We start from the raw sequence: 21,899 nt of genomic DNA, 5'->3' as shown, positions 1-21,899 counted from the left end.
AGGTGAAGATGCTGGGGGATGAGAACAGCAAAAAGGGAAAAGAGGTGAGTGAGTTGCAGGCCCGTCTCCTGCAGCAGGAGCAGCGCGAGCAGCTGTGCCGCAGGCAGTCCCTGGAGCTGAAGCAGAGGATCGCGGAGATGGAGGGCGGCCAGGAATGTGTTCGCAAAGAGGTGAGCTGAGTAGGCACTGGAGCTGGCAGGCAGAGGCAGGCAGTGAAGGAGGGGGGCAGAGAGAAAGGATGGTGTTGAGAGAAGGGTACAAGGCCATCTCTAGATTAACCCAGCTAGGTCCACCAGGCCCCTGTGGGAGACCTCAAGGACTGTCTCCCTCCCCTCCTGTTCCTTCCCATCACCCTGAGGGTGCAGCCCTGAAGCAGAGGGGAGGGCAGTCTGCTCCCTGGCACCTGCCTGTAAACACTGCCCTGAGGTCTCCAGAGAGCGACCCAGGGCTCTCTCTGCCAGTGGGGTGGAAAGCAGCAGCTCAGCCTGGGAGCCTGTGCACTGAACTGTGGGTGCTCCCGCCCTGCAGAGAGGGCTCTCTTTGGGTCTGTGGTGGGAAGCTCCTGGGCACTGTGTGTGTGTCAAGGTGGTGCGCTCCTCCTGGCCCTTTCCGCGTGCTCTCTGGTGGACTGTATGCAGACAGGGCCTGGCGGTTACTCTGCAGTGCCCTCCCTTCCAGGTACTGAGCCTGCAGAGGAAGCTGGTGGAGGTGGAGTGGGAAGCCAGAGCCAGAGAGAAGGGGCTGACCGACAGCCTGGGTGAGAGTCACAGCAAGGAGAAGAAGCTCCGGGATGAGCTCCATAACATGGAGCTGAAGCTGCAGCAGGCCAGCGGGGTCAGCGATGGCCTACAGCTGCGCCTCAGCACCTCCGAGGGGCGCCTCCAAGGCCTAGAGACAGAGCTGGCCAAGGCGGAGGCTGCCAAGAGGGAGGTGGAGTCGAAGCTTGGAATGCTGCATTCTGCCCTGCGCCGGACACTAGGGCTGGGTGGGCGGAGCCCCTCGCCACAGAGACCCTGCTCCCCTAGCAAAGGTCAGCAGCTTTGGAGGGCTCAGCTTGGTTTGGGAGACAGACTGATTGGGCCAGATCACAGAGTGCCGTGTGTGTGACTGCACTGGAGCACTGATTGCACGTCACAAGAGCTGCATGACATTTCCTCAGTGCTCAAGGGTGAGGGCTGCTCTGGCGGGCCTGTAGCCTTACAGGGTGGGGGCAGATACAGCACAGAGGGAAAGGTGTTGCCATGGCAGCAGTCACTTTGAAGAGGAAGAGAGTGGCGCTTGAAGGAGCTGAGTGTCAGGCAGCTATCCTTGCCCTGAAAGGGGAAAGCCATGGACGGGGCAGGGGTCTGCCTGGAAATCCAACCTAGCAGCAATCTCAGGAGAGGGTGGTTCTGAATCTCTGTGTGGATTATCCCCAGGCTGGGCTGAGGAGAGAACCACAGTTCTTGGACTGTAGTGATACGCTTGCCTTGCACCAGCTAATCCATATTGCCTCCTGCCATTATCACATGGGGATGCTGTAGGCCTGCCTGATGGTCCCTCTCCCAACACACCCACCTGGCCTTCAGGCTTTGAGAGCTTCTCTACCACCACAGGAACTGACGGGCAACGGACTCCGGCCTCCCGCACTGGCTCTCCAGAGAGGAGTCGTTCCCGCTCCCTCTTTGGTTGGGTTTCCCCTTTCCAAGGGGAGCACAGTGCCAGCGAGCCTGACCCAGACAGAGTCCGAGATGCTTTGAGAGACTTCCTGCAGGACCTGCGAGACACTCAGAGAGAGAGGGTAAGAGCATCTCCTTTCTGCTCCCATGGTGTCCCCCTGTCCCTCCACAAACTCCCCGCTCTCTGCTCACACCCAGGCCGTGCTCAGCGTCATGGTCACTGGCAATGCTGGCACAGATTTGCCCCCACATCGGATTGCTGCATTAACTGAAACAAATGTACAAGGACATTAAACTCCTGTCCATTTCAGTTAGAATGAGCCCAGAAATGAGGCCTTGGTGCCCAGGACTGCACACAAGCTTTACCCTCATTCATTTAATCTCCCTATGTAGCTTCCAATCTACGCCTTGTCCACCAAGCTCTAACCAGCACAGTCGCTCTCAGTGCTGCAGCGTGGGACACAGCCCTCAGAACATGAGGCACTGCACAAAGGGGCATGGAACTGGCACACTGGACCAGAGCGGGGCTCCAGCCAGCCTGGTGTCATGGCTCTGACAATGGCCAGCACCAGTTTCAGTAGAAGGTGCAAGAGCCCTTCAGTCTCCTTCCCTCCCCCTGTCAGTTACAGGCCAGTTCAAGCCCTGTAGCAGGAAGGTTTAGATCCTTTCCAAAACACTTGGTTATTTTTTTATTCCTTGTTATAACACTGGAGATTCTTGTTCTCCACAGAACTGTCTAACGTTTTGCTGAATCCTGCTGAGCTCTTGGCTTCAGTGATAGCTTGAGGCAATAGGTTCCACAGGTTCATTGCATGGAAAAATATTTACTTGGTCGCCACTGCTTGCTGAGTGTCACTGAACGCCCCCTTGTTCTGGTGCTGTGGTCTGGTTGTAGGGTATGGGCACTGGCAGTGCCAGGGAGATGGTGGGATATTATTTCTCATTCTTCTCTGCCCTCCCTGTATTCCATGCCTTGGCCTTCCTTCCCTGACCCTTTGTGTTACTCCTTCCCCAGCTGTCTCCCTATCCCTCCCATCAGTTCTTATCCCCAGAGAGAGAGGACTCTGCTCCAGAGTCACAGCACCTGGTCCACCCCTTCTGCCTGTACGACGGGGTGGCGTAGGGAGCAGAACAGCCATAGGAGGCGTGGAAGCTGCATTCCCACCCCTGGGCTGACTCGGGGAGGAATATGGTCAGTTCACAGTGTGTCCTTCCCTGTTAGTTGCTGGGGGAGCAGAGGAATATTTCCAAGGAATGGCACATGAGATGCCACATGCTTGAAAAGCAAGTCAGGCATTGCTCACTGCTGTAGTTAGCTCAGTGCAGCCGTGTGGGATGTGTGCACAACCTGGGCAGGAAAGTGGGCCAGACATGGTATGCCAGGCCACGTCAGGCCATGGAAGAGTTAAACTATGCCTCCAGACACTGCCCTCCCCACACACTCCACTGCCAGGGAGCCGAGCACCCATGCAGTGCTGTGGTTTGCCAAGCTCTGTCGCTGGGCAAGGAGAGTCAAGGAAAGAGGACATGGAGGGGCAGGAGCACATGGAGAGCTGCATTTCCTTAGACGATATTGCCAGCTGCCCTCCCGGCCACCCCTACAGTGCCCTGGCCTGATCTGCAGCTGCTGTAACTTGACTCACCTCCAGCAACTCACCTCCAGCAGAGCAAGGCTGGTGACCCTCTGGGGATCTGGCCTGCTGACTCCAGTGGAGCTAGGGCTGATTTGCACCAGCTGGGGACCTGACCCCAGTGACTCCAGTGGAGCTAGGGCTGATTTACACCAGCTGGGGACCTGATTCCAGTGGAGCTAGGGCTGATTTACACCAGCTGGGGACCTGACCTCACCAGGATGGTTGCCACCTCTGTCTTAGCAGGGCTGCATGCTGCTCCGTCAGTGAGCCTGTCTGTGCCCCTGCAGGCACTGGGCAGACAGCTACTCAATAGCAACGGGAGCCTAACACCCCCACCAGCACTCCGTGGAGCGAGGGACCCCTGGCAAACCACCAGGCCAGCTCAAGGACATGCTCAGCATCACATGACCCCACCAGCTGAGCTTGACCCCAAGTTGACCTTAACAGCATTTATATAGCAACGTTCTCTGGTCCTTCAGCCCCCTCCCCTTTGGCCTTCCTCTGTTGTGTCCTATTGCTCAAAACATGATTCTTATAAAGATGCATAAATATTTATACAAGCGTAACGTAAAAAACATTGACTGTCATAATAATCAAAGCCGCGGCGCAGCCAAAGGGCTTTCTCTAGGACTGGGAAATCAATTAATACTTTATGGGTCTAAGCTATCAAGTTTGAGGCGCTCCTGCCTTCCCCATCCCATCAGGCTGCAGGGGTTTGCTGGAGTTGAGGTGAGCAGCTGTGTCCAGTTGTGTGTCTCAGTGAACACAAGGGAAGGTGTATTCCCTTACAGTTGAAGGAGGTTTGATGGTTTGATTAACATTCTGTATGTCATTTTCATATGATTACTGTGTACAGCCCTTCCTTAAGACTCCCACTGACTGTCCAAATTATCAGCCTGCACCAGTGCTCACTGACATCAATTGAAGGATTCCCATTGATTTCAGTAGGCCTCAAGTCCCACAAGTTCTACCGGGTGGTTGGCAGCAGCCCACCTCCCTATTAAAGACAAGGGGTAACATTTTCCACAGCACCTAAGGGTATGTCTACACTACGAAATTAGGTCAATTTTATAGAAGTCGATATTTAAAAAACGATTTTATACAGTCGATTGCATATGTCCACACTAAGCGCATTAAGTCGGCCGAGTGCATCCTCACTACCGTAGCTAGCATCGACTTACGGAGCGGGGCACTGTGGGTAGCCATCCCACAGTTCCTGCAGTCTCCACTGCCCATTGGAATTCTGGGTTAAGCTCCCAGTGCCTGATGGGGCAAAAACATTGTAGTGGGTGGTTTTGGGTACATGTCGTCAGTCTCTCCTCCCTCCGTGAAAGCAACGACAGAGAATTGTTTTGCGCCTTTTTTCTGCGCAGACGCCATACCATGGCAAGAGTGCAGCCCACTCAGCTCAGCTCACCAACACCACCACTGTTGTGTCCTGGGTGCTACTGGCAGCAGACAGTGTAGTAGGTCTGCAAACCATTGTCATACATCGCTTCCGCTGCAACTCTGCTCTGCTGCTATTGGCTCAATAGCGAATTTCTCCATGTTGTCTGTCATGGGCTCCCAGGTATGTGTGTTCTTCTTCGGGAAATGTGTGGGGTGCTAACCGTTGTCCTCCACTGCTTCCGCTGCAACTCTGCTTTCCTGCAGACGCCATACCATGGCAAGCATGGAGCCCACTCAGATCACCGCTGCTGCTGTGAGCATTGTAAATACCTAGCGCATTATCCTGCAAAATGTGCAGAACCTGCAAAAGCAGACGAGGAGGCGACGACAGCACGATCATGATAGTGATGAGGACATGGACACAGACTTCTCTCAAAGCACGGGCCCTGGCAATTTGGACATCATGGTGGTAACGGGGCAGGTTCATGCTGTGGAATGGTGATTCTGGGCCTGGGAAACAAGCACAGACTGGTGGGACCGCATAGTGTTGCAGGTCTGGGATGATTTCCAGTGGCTGCAAAACTTTCCCATGTATAAGGGCACTTTCATGGAACTTTGTGACTTGCTTTCCCCTGCCCTGAAGCGCAAGAATAACAAGATGAGAGCAGCCCTCACAGTTCACAAGCGAGTGGTGATAGCCCTCTGGAAGCTTGCAATGCCAGACAGCTACAGGAATCAATTTGGAGTCGGTAAATCTACTGTGGGGGCTGCTGTAATCCAAGCAGCCAACACAATCACTGAGCTGCTGCTATCAAGGGTAGTGACTCTGGGAAATGTGCAGGTCATAGTGGATGGCTTTGCTGCAATGGGGTTCCCTAACTGTGGTGGGGCGATAAATGGAACCCATATCCCTATCTTGGGACCGGACCACCTTGGCAGCCAGTACGTAAACCACAAGGGGTACTTTTCAGTGGTGCTGCAAGCACTGGTGGGCACTGGTGGATCACAAGGGACATTTCACTGACATCAATGTGGGATGGCCGGGAAAGGTGCATAATGCTCGCATCTTCAGGAACTCTTGTCTGTTTGAACAGCTGCAGGAAGGAACTTACTTCCCGGACCAGAAAATTACGGTTGGGGATGTCGAAATGCCTATAGTTATCCTTGGGGACCCAGCCTTCCCCTTAATGCCATGGCTAATGAAGGCGTACACAGGCACCCTGGACAGTAGTAAGGAGCAGTTCAACTATAGGCTGAGCAAGTGCAGAATGGTGGTAGAATGTGCATTTGGACCTTTAAAAGCTCGCTGGCACAGTTTACTGACTAGGTTAGACCTCAGCAAAACCAATATTCCCATTGTTAATGCTGCTTGCTGTGTGCTCCACAATATCTGTGAGAGTAAGGGAGAGATGTTTTTGGTGGTGTGAGAGGTTGAGGCAAATCGCCTGGTGGCCGATTACGCGCAGCCAGACACCAGGGCGATTAGAAGAGCACAGCTGGATGCCCTGCGCATCAGAGAAGTTTTGAAAACCAGTTTCATGACTGGCCAGGCTACAGTGTGACAGTTCTCTTTGTTTCTCCTTGATGAAAACCCACCCCCTTGGTTGACTCTGCTTCCCTGTAAGCCAACCGCCCTCCCTTCCCCCCTTCAATCACCGCTTGCAGAGGCAATAAAGTCATTGCTGTTTCCAAATCATGCATTCTTTATTAATTCATCACACAAATAGGGGTAGCCCAGGAGGGGTGGGTGAGGAGGGAAGCACCGGGTGGGGTGGTGAATGAGGGGAGGAGGGAAGGACAAGGCCACACTACAGTTCAAAACTTATTGAATGCCAGCCTTCGGTTGCTTGGGCAATCCTCCGGGGTGGAGTGGCTGGGTGCCCATAGCCTCCCCTCCCGGCATTCTTGGGCATCTGGGTGAGGAGGATATGGAACTTGGGGAGGCGAGCAGGCGATTATACAGGGGCTGCAGCGGTGGTCTGTGCTCCTGCTGCCTTTCTTGCAGCTCCACCAGACACCTGGGCATGTCAGTTTGCTCCCTCATTAGCCTCAGCATTGCATCCTGCCTCCTCTCAGCGTGCTCCTCCCTCCTCTCATTGCATTCATTTAACGCTGTCCTCGACTCTGCCATTGTTTGCCTCCACGCATTCAGCTGACCTCCTTCAGTGCGGGAGGACTGCATGAGCTCTGAGAACATCTCATTGCGAGTCCGTTTTTTTCATCTTCTAATCTGCGCTAGCCTCTGGGACGGAGACGATAGGGGGAGCATAGAAACGTACAGCTGTGGGAGGAAAAAAAGGGAGAGTAGTATTTAAAATGAAACATCTTAGAGAACTAAGGGAAGACTATTTCACACTGAATCAAGCGATTCACATTACATAGCACAGGTGCTTTTGCTACGAGGTCGCATTTTGCCTCTTATATTGAGTGCCTCCCGGTTTGGTGTGAGACATCACACACGCTCGGCTGGGCAACAGAATTCAGCTTGCAGGCAAAAGATTTCGGCTTCTTCAACCTTCATAACATGTGGGAGCGGTTTCGAACAGCAGCGCACGCCCTCCTTTCCCATACCAAGCAAAGCCCGTTGGATTGGCCATTTAAAAGGAGGGGCTGCAGTTTTAGGGTAAATGTGCAGCACAATCCAACCCCCTCACACCTAATTCTCTGGGATGATCGCTTTTCCCCCTTCCCCCTCCCCCCCCCCAACCGCATGGCTAGTATCAGGGAAGATCTCTGTTAACCAAACGCGAACAGCTCAGCATGAACGGGCCTCCCCGCACCGCATGGCTAACAGCAGGAATGATTTATTTTCAGCCAAAGGCAAACAGCCAAAGCCCGGGCACATTCGCTGCAAGGTTTTGTTCTGCAATGATTCCAGACTGCTTGCTACTGGCTTGGCGTGGTAAATTAATCATTAAACACACTTGCTTTTAAACCCTGTATTATATTTACAAAGGTACACTCACCAGAGGTGCCTTCTCCGGCTTCATGGTCCGGGATCCCGGCTTGGGAGGGTTGGGAGGGTATTGGCTCCAGGGTGATGAACAGTTCCTGGCTGCCGGGGAGAAGGGATTCTCTGCTTGCCTGCTGTGCGCTATCCTCAACCACCTCCTCATCATCATCTCCCTCATCTTCAAACTCCTCATCCCTGTTGAGTGAGACTCCCCCCTTGCAAGTGTCCATGGACAGTGGTGGGGTAGTGGCAGGGGCCACACCTAGAATTGCATGCAGCTCATCATAGAATTGGCATGTACGGGGCTCTGATCCGAGCGACCATTTGCATCCTTTGTTTTTTGGTAGGCTTGCCTCAGCTCCTTAACTTTCACGCAGCACTGCTGTGTGCCCCTGTTGTAGCCTCTGTCTATCATGCCTTTGGAGATTTTTTCAAATATTTTGGCATTTCATCTTTTGGAATGGAGTTCTGCCTGCACAGATTCTTCTCCCCATAGAGCGATCAGATCCAGTACCTCCTGTTCGGTCCATGCCGGAGCTCTTTTGCGATTCTGGGACTCCATGTCACCTGTGCTGATGAGCTCTGCATGGTCACCTGTGCTGATCAGCTCACCACACTGCCCAAAAAAGGAAATGAAATTCAAAAGTTCTCAGGGCTTTTCCTGTCTACCTGGCCAGTGCATCTGAGTTGGGAGTGCTGTCCAGAGCAATCACAATGGAGCACTCTGGGGTAGCTCCCAGAGGCCAATACCGTTGAATTGCGTCCACACTACCCCAAATTCAACCCACAAGGTTGATTTTAGGGCTAAACCCCTCGCCGAGGAGGAGTATGGAAATCGATTTTAAGAGCCCTTTACGTCGACAAAAGAGACTTGGTCATGTGGACGGGTGCAGGGTTAAGTCGACCTAACGCTGCTAAATTTGACCCTAAACTCATAGTGTAGACAAGGGCTAAGTGACTTTTGAAATTGGGATGTAGGTCACTTAGGTGCTGTGGAAAATGTTATCCCTTGTCTTTAATATGAAGGCTACAGACCCCTGCCTGCTGTACTCCATTGTGGCCACAACAATCAAGATGTAGCATTGCATGCTGGAACCAAGGGTCTCTGCAGGGCTCAGCTCCATACTGAAGAGGAGGATGGCTGCAATCTGTGCCATTTTGTGCAAAGTAGGTTCCCCCTTTGGGCTCCTGGCAGGGTGCCTGTGAAGCCTAGCTTGGCAAAGTTTGGGCACCTGTGGCATGGATGACAAAGAACATAATGGAAACTAGCAGGAAATGGGGAGCTGTCTTTGACCAGGAGACTACAGACACTCAGGGCTGTTTGTGGCCAAGAGTACAGGCTGGGTTTGATAATATTGTTCTTTTGAAGGTAACTGGATTGTGATTCACAAACCAGCAGCCAGACTCTGCCTCCCATTACACTCCTGTTGCCGTGCTGACCTGGAGCCGGATCCTGTTTTGTTGGTGTTTTAATGATGGTTTATGTCATGCACTTTGGCAGCAGCTTCCATCTGAGGATATAAAGCCTTTACAAACAGTGCTGTCTGTAGCCTCGTCACAGGCCCCTGGCAAGTGGGGACACCTCCATCATACAGATGAGGGAACGGAAGCACTGAGTGGGTGGGTGAGTTGCCCAGGGTAGCAGACCTGAGAGTAGGATTCAGGAGAGTCAGGTTCTACTTTTGCTGCCCTGGGCAAGTCGCCCCTCCACACACCAGGAAGAAGGATGAGGCCGTTCGTAATCCCTGTACTTTAAGAACAACCTCATCTGCCTTCCTGGCGTGCAATGTGAGGTGGAGGTTTGGTGTGTTTTAGGTGCTGGGTATGAGATTGCTACTGAGTCCTCCTTTCCCATTTCCCACACTGGACTCTGGGGTGTAAATCAGGATAGATCCACTGCAGAGTCAGTTATGCAGCTAAGGATCTGTTAGCACACGTTGCTTTCATTTGCTGAGCTTGGCAATTTAGTGATGTTTAAAAATGCTCAGAAGACTTTGGGGAAGGGGACACTGAGATTAAAATGGTCTTTTGTTGGGACCATCGTGTAGACACATTTGTGTATGTGTGTGTCAGACATCACACTCACAAACTGACATGACACCAATATTTACAGGACGCCATTAGAGCTCTGGCTCCAGGGATGTTCTTATTTGCGTCAGGAAGTTCCCATTGTTAAACTTAGTGTTTCATGTACTTCTTTTTCTCCTTTCTCCTTCTCCATCCCCACCCCCTGCCCCTTGTGTCTCAGCATATTCCTCTTTCTCTCTGGCCTGCACTTAAAAACTGACACTATTTTTCCTTCTCCCAGGATGATTTAAGGACACAGGTGATGAACCTGAACCGTCGGCTGAATGAAATGGCGAGCGACCGGGACCAGACCAGCAATCGCATCCTGCAGCTGCAGAAGTTGCTGGCAGACTCTGAGGAAGGCCAGTCGTTCTCCTCTTCTCCCCCTAGATTCCATAAGGCTCAGCTGATGCAGCTGGAGCACTCTGTCACTGGGACAGCAGGAGCACACAGGATCAGCTCTCCTCTCTTGTCAGAAGGGGCTAGCTGGTCAGGCAGAACTGCTGAAGTTCTAGTTTGCGATTGAACAGTGATGCCAGGCAAGCCCTGACCTCATAGCCAGGATGCAGCCATCCCAACCCGAGGGATGGAGGGTGTGTGTGACTAGAAGGTTAGCTACAGGTGTAAAGCTACAGGGGCTTGCCAAAAACAGCTCCTCTGACCAGATCCCAAGAGTCATGTGACCATAAGCAAGACACTTCTGCTCTCAGTGCCTCTTTTTGCCCTCCCAGCCTTTATGCATAGGGATTGCAAGCTCCCGACCTTGGGGCAAGGCCAGTCTCTCTTTGGCTTCCTGATGTGGTCAGCCCTGCCTTGCCGCATGGAGTCCAGGGCTGGGTTCCTGGCCCATGGCTCCTTCAGGGTGATGTCCCCATGCACTGATGCAGCAACCCTTAGATCCAGTGGCTGAATTGCTCCCCCAGCCATTGCAGAGATCTACTAGGGAAGCAGTGCTCTTCTGCCTCCCACAGATCAGAGCCCATTCCTCAAACCCCTGCCTCTCCTTTCCCATACCCAGGCAAGCGAGGCATGGATGGGCGCCTGAGCAGTGCGCAGATGGCCCTGGCACTGCAGGAAGAGACCATTCAGAGAGTGGAGAGGGAGCGCCATGCCTTGGCAGAGCAGATCGCTACCCTGGAGTGCAGCATGCATGCCAGGGAGGAGAAGAACAGGGAGCTACAGGTGGGTCTGAGCCTGCAAGGAGAAGGAGTAGGAAGTGCATGTTGTGGGGCAGCCACCCATTAGGAAACAGAGAGGGGGAGCTCTGTAAAAGTCACCAGTGGAAAGGGAGAGTCATAAGAATATAAAAACGGCCATACTGGGTCAGACCAAATGTTCATCTAGCCCAGTAACTTGTCTTTGGACAGTGGCCAATGCCAGGTGCCCCAGAGGGAATGAACAGAACAGGGAATCATCAAGTGATCCATCCCCTGTTGCCCACTCCCAGCTTCTAGCAAACAGGCTAGGGACACCATTCCTGCCCATCCTGGCTAATAGCCATCGATGGACCTACTCTCCATGAATTTATCTAGTTCTTTTTTGAACCCTGCTATAGTCTTGGCCTTCACAACATCCTCTGGCAAAAAGTTCCACAGGTTGACTGTGCATTGTGTGAAAAAATACTTCCTTTTGTTTGTTTTAAATCTGCTGCCTATTAATTTCATTTGGTGGCCCCTAGTTCTTGTGTTATGAGACAGAGTAAATAACACTTCCTTATGCACTTTCTCCAGAGCAGTCATGATTTTATAGACCTCTATCATATCCCCCTTTAGTCGTCTCTTTTCTGAGCTGAAAAGTCCCAGTCTTATTCATCTCTCCTCATACAACAGCCGTTCCATACCCCTAATCATTTTTGTTACCCTTTTCTGAACCTTTTCCAAGTCCAATGTATGTTTTTTGAGATGGGACGACAAAATCTGCATGCAATATTCAAGATGTGGGCGTACCATGGATTTATATAGAGGCAATATGGTATTTTCTGTCTTATGATCTATCCCTTTCTTAATGATGCCCAACATTCTGTTCCTTTTTTAACTGCCACTACACACTGAGTGGATGTTTTCAGAGAACTATCCACAATGACTCCAACATCTCTTTCTTGAGTGGTAACAGCTAATTTGGACCTCATCATTTTATATGTATAGTTGGGATTATGTTTTCCAATGTGCATTACTTTGTATTTATCAACACTGAATTTCATCTGCCATTTTGTTGCCCAGTCACCCAGTTTTGAGAGATCCTTTTGTAGCTCTTCACAGTCTGCCTGGGGCTTAACTATCTTGAGTAGCTTTGTATCATCTGCAAATTTTGCCATCTCGCTGTTTACCCCTTTTTCCAGGTCATTTATGAATATGTTAAATCGGACTAGTCCCAGTACAGACCCCTGGGGGACACCACTATTTACCTCTCTCCATTCTGAAAACTGACCTTTTATTCCTACCCTTTGTTTCCTATCTTTTAACCAGTTACCAATCCATAAGAGGACCTTCCCTCTTATCCCATGACTGCTTACTTTGCCTAAGAGCTTTTGGTGAGGGACCTTGTCAAAGGCTTTCTGAAAATCTAAATACACTATATTCACTGGATCCCCCTTGTCCACATGCTTGTTGACCCCCTCAAAGAATTCTAGTAGATTGATGAGACGTGATTTCCCTTTACAAAAAACATGTTGACTCTTCCCCAACAAATTATGTTCATCTATGTGTCTGACAGTTTCATTCTTTACTGTAATTTCAACCAGTTTGCGCGGTACTGAAGTCAGGTTTACCAGCCTGTAATTACTGGGGTCACCTCTGGAGCCTTTTTAAAAATTGGCATCACATTAGCTATCCTCCAGTCATTTGGCACAGAAGCTGATTTAAATGATAGGTTACAGACGACAGTTAGTAGTTCTGCAATTTCACTTTTGAGTTCCTTCAAAACTCTTGGGTGAATACCATCTGGTCCTGGTGACTTATTACTGTTAATTTATCAATTTATCAGATTCACATTCATAAGCATATTTTCATAAAGTATATGGAGTGCAATGTCACATCCCCTTTCTGAAATTAAATGCTATTGTGTTGGGCTGCTGTGGTGTTTTCCCCACCACAGGGATGTTACATTTAATTATATTACGGTCACCTCTTGGACCAGATCCTGTGCTCCAGTTAGGACTAAATCAAGAATTGCCTCTCCTCTGGTGGGTTCCAGGACTAGCTGCTCCAAGAAGCAGTCATTTAAGGTGTCAAGAAACTTTATCTCTGCATCCCGTCCTGAGGTGACATGTACTCAATCAATATGGGGATAGTTGAAATCCCCCATTACTATTGAGTTTTTTATTTTAATAGCCTCTCTAATCTCCCTGAGCATTTCACATCACTATCACCATCCTGGTCAGTTGATCGGTAATATATCCCTACTGCTATATGCTTATTATTCAAGCGTGGTATTACTATCCATAGAGATTCTATGGTACAGTTTGGTTCATTTAAGATTTTTACTTCATTTGATTCTACACTTTCTTTCACATATAGTGCCACGCCCCCACCAGCATGACCTATTCTGTCCTTCCGATATATTTTGTACCCTGATATTACCGTGTCCCATTGATTATCCTCATTCCACCAAGTTTCTGTGATGACTATTATATCAATATCCTCATTTAATATATCAGTATCCTCAATCCAGCTCAGGACTCCGTGGGCAAGCAGAGCACAATCTGCTACACTCCCTGGAACAGTGCCAGGGATGGATGAGCATGGGAGACTGCTCCGTGGCTCCCTCCTCCATTGCCCAGGACAGAGAAGGTTCTGCTGCACTGCTCAGGAGGGGTGGAGGGAGGGCTGCAGATGTTCTCATTGCACATCCTAGAGCTGAGCCCTTCCCGAGGGCCATGGAAGCTCCAGGGCACTTGGGAACAGCAGGTGAGTAGGGGGGATCAGTCTGCAGGGCATGGCCATTAAAGGAAATGGGCTGCCCATCAAAGAGCCAGGCCCCTTTACTGAGGGAGGAGCCAGCAGGGCGGGTGCCCTGCCTGGACAGTGAGACTCGTGACACCCTCAAGTGCCTGCGCCTACCAGGCAGGACCCCACTCTATATCTGGCTGCCTGCTGCTGCTTCTCTCTCCCTGGTCTGGGAAGTGGGGGCTCGCCAGTGCTCACTGGCTCTGCTCCTACCTTGGAGTCTGGGTCTTGTCCTGGATGACTCCTAGGGATCAGCTGGCCTTCAGAGACAAACGTGCTTCTCTAGGGAGCACAGAGACCCCTGGAGTGCCTCCAGACAGGGCTCATCCATACACCTTTATTCCCGGGCAGGTGGCACAGCTCCAGGCCAGGTTTATACCTCTGTAGAGTCCCACAGGCATCAGCTGCTGTGAGCTAGCTAAACCGGTGCCACCTCACACCGTTAGTTGCCCTGGTACTGTTCTGTGTGTAGAGCAGGCCCTGGTGATTGCTCCCACTCCAGAGCTGCCAGGCTGCCCAGGACAGGGCCATCACAGCCCCCAGAACTCCACGGAGCAGCCAGTCCTGGCAAATTCCCCTTCCTGTTATCACCAGTCACACTGGGAGCCTGATTCCCAGCCAGCACTCCCCTTGAGCTGTCTCCTCCCATCTTGCACCCCATACCCTGCCCCACTACACAATCACACACCTTCTACCAATCTCTAGGCACCACGCAAGGCCAAGAACCCTCCTAATATAGCACCCGGGGCTGTCCCTAGACAGCACTGGGACGTGGGCTAGGCACCAGGCTATTAGGCTAGTTCAGGGGGGGTGCGGCTGGCTTTTAACAGGGCATTGGGTGACCAGACAGCAAATGTGAAAAATCAGGACGGGGGTAATAGGAGCCTATATAAGAAAAAGACCCAAAAATCAGGACTGTCCCTATAAAATCAGGACATGTGGTCACCCTAACTGGTGACACTTAAAGAAAGTGTGGCAGAGCAGTGCCCAGGGCAGGGAGCTGGCCTGTGTGGGGGAGGGAGCAGGCCAAAGCAGGTCAGGGGAAGCCTGTGGTGGGGTGGGCAGGCATGTTGGGGGGAGCAGGGCAGGCTGACACAGGGAGGGGGCAGCATGCATGAGGGGAGAGAAGTTGCGCGAACAGGGAGTGAGCCAGTTCGTGAGGTGGGAGCAGACGCATGAGGGGGAAGCGTGATGGGCTGGCGCATGTATGGGGGGAGCAGGCATGCGAGGGGGGGAGTATGATGGGCTGGCACATGAGGGGGGAACAGCCGCGCGAGCAGGGAGCGTGGAGGGGTGGACCGGGCTGGCGTGTGAGTGGGGAGTAAGCATGCGAGCAGGGAGCGTGGAGGGATGTGTTGGCGTGCGAGCAGGGAGTATGGGGTGGGGTGTGCAAGCAGGAGCAGGGAGGGTGGGCTGGCTGGCGCATGTGGGGAGCAGGTGCGGGGAGCGTGGAGGAGTGTGTGAGGGGGGAGCAGGCGCAGGAGCGTGGAGGGGTGGACCGGGCCGGCGTGTGAGAGGGGAGCAGGCATGTGAGCGGGAAGCAGGGACAGGTGGGCCAGCATGCGAGGGGGGAGCAGGCATGGGGAGCGTGGCAAGACATGCGAGGGAGGAGCAGGCGTGGGGAGTGTGGAGGGGCGAGCCAGCGCATGAGCGGGAAGTGTGGAGGGGCGGGCTGGCGTGTGAGGGGGGAGCAGGCATGTGAGCGTGGAAGGGCAGGCTGGCATGAGAGGGAGGAGCAGGCGTGAGCGTGGAGGGGCGCGTGAGGAGGGAGCGGGCGCAGGAGTGTGGAGGGGTGGGCTGGCACGCATTGGGGGCGGGGTGGGGCAGCATGTGAGCAGGGAGCGTGGCAGGGCTGGGCGGGGCGGTGCATGAGGGGGGAGCAGGCGCGCAAGCAGGGAGCGTGGAGGGGCGGGCCGGGCCGGCATGCGAGGGGGGAGCGTGGAGGGGCGGGCCAGCACGCAAGCGGGGAGTGGGGAGGGCTGGACCGGGCCGGGCTGGTGCAAGAGGCGGGAGCGTGGAGGGGCAGCCGAGCCCGGCACACAAGGGGAGTGTGGAGGGGTGGGCCGGTGCACGCACAAGCGAGGAGGGGTTGGCCAGCAAGTCGGGGGAAGCGTGGAGAGACGGGCCGGAGCACGAGGGGGTAGCACGCTGCAGGCAGTGGTGGAAAGGATGGTACATGTTGCTGAAGTAGGTCGCCTTTGTTTTTCAGGAGAAGGTCACTAGGCTGAAAGCCAAGGATACCAAGCTGGAGACGGACAAGCGGAGGCTGAAGGAAGTCCTGGAGGCAGCCGAGAGCAGGGCCACCAAGCTGGAGCTGAGCCATCGCTCCGTGGAAGGGGAGCTTCAGCGTGTCCGGCTCAGCCTAGTGGACCGAGATACTGAGATCCAGGCCCTGCAGGAGCAGGTCCAGGCCCTGCGCTGCCAGTTGGGGGACAGCGAGAGCAAATCAGCCAAGCTGCAGCAGGAGCTGGGCCGCCTGGGTCACTCACTGGCCCAGACAGAGGACAAGGAGAGCCACCTGAAGGACAAGGTGCAGAGCCTTTCCCAGGCACTGACTGATGCCTCCACGGGGTCCTCCACCCTTCAGGAGAACGTCTTCCAGCTGCAGAAGGCTCTGACAGCAGCAGAGCAAGATCGCCGGGTGCTCCAGGTAATGGTCCCACCCCTTCTCCTTAGCACTGAGCAAGCAGACAATGTAGGGGTGGGACTAAGCAGGGGGAAAGGGGTGAGCGCAGCCTCTGGCCCTTTGGACACAGTCAGGAAGGCCGTTCCACCTGCTGAGCCCACCAGTGTACATCCCAGTGGGGTCCAGTCCACCCCACAAACACCTGGTGCTGCAGGATGCACCATGCCCCACCAGAGAGCGGAGCACTGGGACCAGCACCAGGTGGAACTCAGCTTGAACAGGGGCTTGTAAACACTCCCTTTGGTTCCAATGCACTGGGGTTTGCCCAGCCTAAATATCGCAACGTTTTGGAACAAACTAGTGTTTGGGTGAAGCATGGCCCAAGGGGAAGCTGCCCTGTTCAGAGATCACAGGGAAGCCAGCTGGCTGCAGGACCTCCCAGGAGGAAGTTTGCAGGCCTGAGTTGGGAGGTCAGGCTAGATGGGCAGAATGGGCCCTTTCAGCCTGGAAATCCACAAACCTGTGAATTTAGCATGATGTCAGCGCAGCCTTGTAATGAGCCTAGCCTGCTTGGGGCTGGGCCCTGGCTCTCCTCCATGGCTGCAAACATTAGCAACCCTTTCAGCCAGCTTGGCCTGAGGTTTGAGTTGGTGCACAGCATAACCCGGGCCCCAGGAAGATGGTAATGCTGGCCATGCTGTTCCTCTTCTGTGGGGTGATGTGTTGTCAAGCTAGAGCTGCCATCAGCAATCCATTGCAAAGAAAAAGGGAACTGTGACTCCAGATCAATTCCAGCCGGTACATTCCCCTCCAAAGCCACAATGTGCCATCCACAGCTCTGGAATCCCTGCAGAGAGTCCATCCACACAGCTGACTTTGAGGGAGTTACTGTGGTGTTTTGTCAGTGTGAGCACAGACTCAGGCTCAGGATATAAGGACAGATGGCTGAGAGGTTGGGGCTGTCGCTAGGGCCTCAGAGCCTATGGTCGCTGGTGTGACTGGCATGCAGAGGCTAGCTAGAAAGAGAGTAACTCCATGGCCTGCCCCCAGTCCCTTCTGATCCCTCTGAGAACAGAGGCTCTTGGCTGGCAGTAACTCAAATCTTCAGCTGACACTTTTCAGTGCAAGGTGACTGGCTAAAAGAGGTGATCTCCATCCCTGATGTGAGCTGGGTGAGGCCCATGACTACGGACGTGAGCTGGGAGGATTCAGCAGGCCTGTGTGCATCCACACTTAGCTACAGAGCTGTACATCCCACAGGCTTTTCTGGACCCTGGATTCCCAGCTGATGAAGGCTGTAGTCTTTCCTCTTGGGGCTGAACCTCACCATTGTTCAGCCGCTCTGGCATCAGTCATCGCGGGAGGCGCCTGAGCGCGAGCGCGGCGGGACGGGCGGGGACTGCCTGGCAAGTCCTGCTGTCGTCGCGGCTCTGCGGCTGGACCGGCTGGACGGCGCGCGGCGCGATCGCGCGGCTCGTCGGCGCTGAGCGTCAGAGTCATGCCGCTCATGCCAGCGAGCAGCGCGACGGGCGCCCCCCGCGCCCGCCATGTCGCAGGCCGGTCCGTCCCGGCTCCGGGTGAACCTCCCGCAGGCCGCAGGCATGGGTCCGGCCGCCCCAGCCGCCGCCCCCCCCCCTAGATTTGGCGGGCACAGCTTGTTTTTGCTGGTGCCTAGAGCCGCCCCTGCCATTGTTATCTACACATTTGACCCCTCAGCATTGCTTTCTCCTGAATATGTGCAATGCCATGCACACCCATGGCACTGCCTCATCAAGAAAAATAAGAGCATAAGAATGGCCTTACTGGGTCAAACCAAAGGTCAGTCTAGCCCAGTATCCTGTTTTCCGACAGTGGCCAGAGGGAATGAACAGAACAGGGAATCATCAAGTGATCCGTCCCCTGTCGCCCATTCCCACTGGGATATATAATACATATATCTTGTTGCACATGCCAGCTAACGCGTGCAGAGCATTAAGAACAGGCAGACCTGGCAGAACTGAGGTAGCAGTCAGTTCCTGGGTTCTGAATGCTTCCTCTGAGTGACGCATTCCTTTCTCAGGAGCGCATGGACTCCGTGCGGCAGGCACTGTCAGACAGCAAGAGGCAGAACCACAGCCTGACGGACACCATGCGCATGCTGCAGGACCAGCTGGGAGAGCTGGAGTTGAGGTGCAGGGAACTGGAGGCTCAGGTCGAGCACCTACAGGAGGTGAGTAGGGGAGAGAGGAAGGATGGCCTTGAGCTAAAGGCCCTAGACGCAGCCTCGGGAGATCTGATTTTAAGTCCCTGCTCTGCCACAGATTCCTGTGTGCCCTTGGGTGAGTCACTTAGCCTCTCTAGGCCTCCGTTCCCCCTCATAATACTGCTTCCTTTGCCTGTTTAGATATGGGGCACGTGTACAGCACCTCCTATGAGGGGCCCTGATCCCAGTCGAGGCACCGGGCAGTGTAACATAATTCCCAAGGAGAAGCTGAACCATAGCAAGGGGGGGAGTGCCAACAAGGAGGGGAAAGAAGATGGGAGGAGGGAAAAGAGCTCAGACCCTCCCATCCAGCTAAGTAGGGTCAGTATCTGGATGGGAGCCCTCCAAGTAACCCTACTGTGGGAAATGAGACTGGTGACTCAGGAGATAGCATGCCTTCCTCTCAGTTAGTTAAGCAAATGTCCTCCCATGGGGCAGAGGGCCCTGTGCCACTGAAGAGACTGGGCTCTCATTGAGACACAAAACTGTGGCCCCAAGTACCTGTGTGCATTAATGACCCTACGTCCCTTTTACAAGAGGAGGGGAGTCAGCTTCAGTGGAGGGGCCTAGTTGCAGCTGGGGGAAGTAGATGTTGGCTAGTGCCATTTCAGCTGCATATAGTAGTCTACACTTCCCACAAGCCTGTTGTGTAGTGTAGCTCTAGGCTGTTAACCAGCTGCTGTGTTCTGCCCCAGATGTGCCTGACCCTTTTACCAGGTTGTCTAGGCAGCACCCCCTTTTGTGGCGCATCAAGACACAACTCACTCCAGCGCGGGTCTCCAGTGGTCAGGTGTTGCCCCTCCTGGAACTGATGCCATGGTGCCTTCAACCCCCTCCTATGGCACACTGAAGTCTTACCGTTTCTGGTGTGTGAGAGTCCAAAACAAAAAAGAAAACAGTGCACTTCAAAACCAGGGCTCCACCCCTCTGGTCTGGGCTTGTCTCCCTGAGGCTGGTCCCTTTTTGTCAGTCTGCCTGGCCCTGGTCGTCCTGTCCACCACATGGCTCCTCCATGCCACAAGCTGCCTTAGGCTCTCGTCTGTAGCTGGTGCCCTCCCCAAGGAAACAGCAGATCTCTACTCTCCTTCCCGGGGCTAGGTCTCTTCCACCTTTCGGCTCTTCTCTACACACCTGCCATTGGTTGCAGGTATAGCAGGATGGGGTCAACTGGGTCCACAGGCTCTCCTTAACCCTGTCATTGCCAGTGTGGGGCCTGTCTGCCCCATCACAGCTTCCAAGACACAAGAGAAGTAACAGTTGTTTATACAATGGTTAGTAAAACCCTGTGGGATGAAAGGCGCTATATACATGTAGGGTATTATTTAATAACATGTTGGTTATTATGTATTTATTTATTATGGGAAAGAAGACAGCAAAAGATGGAATATTAAAAACAGCAAGAGGAAGCAAGATAGAGACACAAATGTAGACTGGTAGGGACTGTGGTTTCAGCTGTGTGGTGTAAATCTAGTAGAATTATTCCAGATTTACATTGCTGGACTGAGAGCAGAACTGGGCCCACAGAGAAAAAGTCGAGAAGAGAAACCAGATATACAAACATTGAGGGAGCCACAAAGCCATCCTCTCTGAAACTGTTGGGACCCATTTTCTGGTGGTGTAAATCAGCACGGTTCTTCTTCAAGTGATTGCTCATATCCATTCCAATTAGGTGTGCGCGCGCTGCGTGCACAGTCATCAGAAAGTTTTTCCCCTAGCAGCACTCGTCGGGTCAGCTGTGGAGCCCCCAGGAGTGGCACTTTCGTGGCACTTGTAGCAGGGTGGTCACCCCGCTCCTGCCCTGAAGGGCTTAAAACAGCCCTGGGAAAGGTCTGTGGCAGGGGAAGAGCTGGGCTGATTGGGGGAAGCAGCCACAGAGGGGCACCAGGGTCCGGGAGGGACACGGGGGCCAGCGGCAGGTGAGACACCAGCCTGCAGAGGGCGCTCCAGGCCGGAAAAGCTAATTCCCAGGACGACCAGCAGGAGGCGCCATGCTGGTGAGTCATCACCCCACCACAGCGCTCAATATATGACCCTGCCGACCCGGTGCCTCCTCGGTTCCTTCTTATTGTCAGTGACGGTCGTTGGAACTATAGCGTCTTGCTTAGCAAGTTCTCCATGTTTCCCTAGCTCTTGTTTTTCTTGTTGTTTCTTATATCTTTTTACTTAGTTTATTTTAGTAGTAGTTTGTAGCAGTTGGGCTTGGGGGGAGGTTACCGTCTATCCTGACCACTTTTTCTTGGGAGGACTTTCATGCCCAAGTCCCAGGGGTTCAAGCCCTGCAAGTCCTGCTCCAAGCACATGCCAACGGGTGACCCCCATGACGCTTGTCTAAAGTGTCTTGGGGAGGCTCACGAAACCGATCAGTGCAGGATTTGTAAGGGGTTTCACCCCACAAAAACAAAAAGGAGCAAGACTTTCACCTTAAGCAGCTCCTTATGGTGGCGGCACTTAGACCTCAGCCTCCTTCGGTGCTGCAGGACCCGGCACCAAGTTCATTGGTGCATAGCGCCCTGGCGGCAGTGGTGGAAGTGACACCACTGACAGACTATAGCCTGAGAACTGAGAACCGCCACTCCCCCGCGCCAAAACCAGCAGGATCGACCTAGCACCGCTCCCACTCCCCAGCGCAGAAGCAGCACTAGAAGCAAGGGAGGAGTGGCTCTCCATCCCAGAGGCCCACACCTCTGGAGCCAGCCAATAGGGCGCGTCCTTGGGAGGAGCACCCAGTGCCGAAGCCTGTGGAGACGGCACCATTGATTTCGGCCCTGCAAGGGGGACCGTTGAGTCTGGTGCCGTTGGACTCCCTGGCCCACATCATCGAGGAGTTGGAGCTGTCATCCACTCCGGACACCTTTGCGGCAGTGAGGAACCTCATCGCCTTGACAGCGCTGAGGTCACCTACGATTCGTACCAAGCCTCCAGTACCACATCGAGGCAAACCAGTGATGATCCGGCTGTCGGCACCGCTGATTGAGTCCTGGCAATGCTTGGAGTCCCGGTGCCACTTGCAATCGCAGCACCGGTCGGACTCGCGACACCGATTGGACTCATGGCACTGCTCCAGGTTGCACCAGCACTCCTGATTGCGACACCGATTCGCACATTGGTCCCCTTCATGAAGCAGGTCCTGGACCTGGCAACGGTCCCGATGCCACTCGACGATCCTGTGTAGCTCCAAGTCCCGGCACCGCTCCCCACCCTCACAGCACCACTTGCCAGCTCACCTCTGCTTGGCTCAACCCTGGCCCTTGTGGTCCCGATCCTGGTCCTCGTACTTGGAAGTGGACTCTAGGTACTCAGAGCAGGACCGGCACTGGTCCGGCCGTGGACACTCTGAGGTGGGGGCAGGACTGTGGCCTGTGCAGTGGCAGGGACCAGCACAGTGG

General features: G+C 53.7%; 1 protein-coding gene across 3 annotated transcripts in view; it reads left to right on the top strand.

The window, feature by feature from the left end:
• The window catches only part of CROCC2 (ciliary rootlet coiled-coil, rootletin family member 2), a 139,662-nt gene that overhangs the window by 100,639 nt on the left and 17,124 nt on the right, over positions 1-21,899 (top strand). For all 3 annotated transcript variants that reach the window (XM_039486945.1, XM_039486946.1, XM_039486944.1), the window contains exons 26-32: positions 3-170; positions 679-1,030; positions 1,596-1,780; positions 9,943-10,063; positions 10,720-10,883; positions 15,855-16,295; positions 18,331-18,480. In XM_039486945.1, the coding sequence (XP_039342879.1) occupies positions 3-170; positions 679-1,030; positions 1,596-1,780; positions 9,943-10,063; positions 10,720-10,883; positions 15,855-16,295; positions 18,331-18,480 (1,581 nt within the window). The remainder of the gene's footprint in view (positions 1-2; positions 171-678; positions 1,031-1,595; positions 1,781-9,942; positions 10,064-10,719; positions 10,884-15,854; positions 16,296-18,330; positions 18,481-21,899) is intronic.

The sequence above is a fragment of the Mauremys reevesii genome, linkage group 9 (assembly GCF_016161935.1).
Source record: "Mauremys reevesii isolate NIE-2019 linkage group 9, ASM1616193v1, whole genome shotgun sequence".
In the NCBI taxonomy this organism is placed as follows: Eukaryota; Metazoa; Chordata; order Testudines; family Geoemydidae; genus Mauremys; species Mauremys reevesii.
The sequence above is the reverse complement of the archived record's forward strand: the minus strand, read 5'-3'. Positions and strand labels throughout refer to the sequence as shown.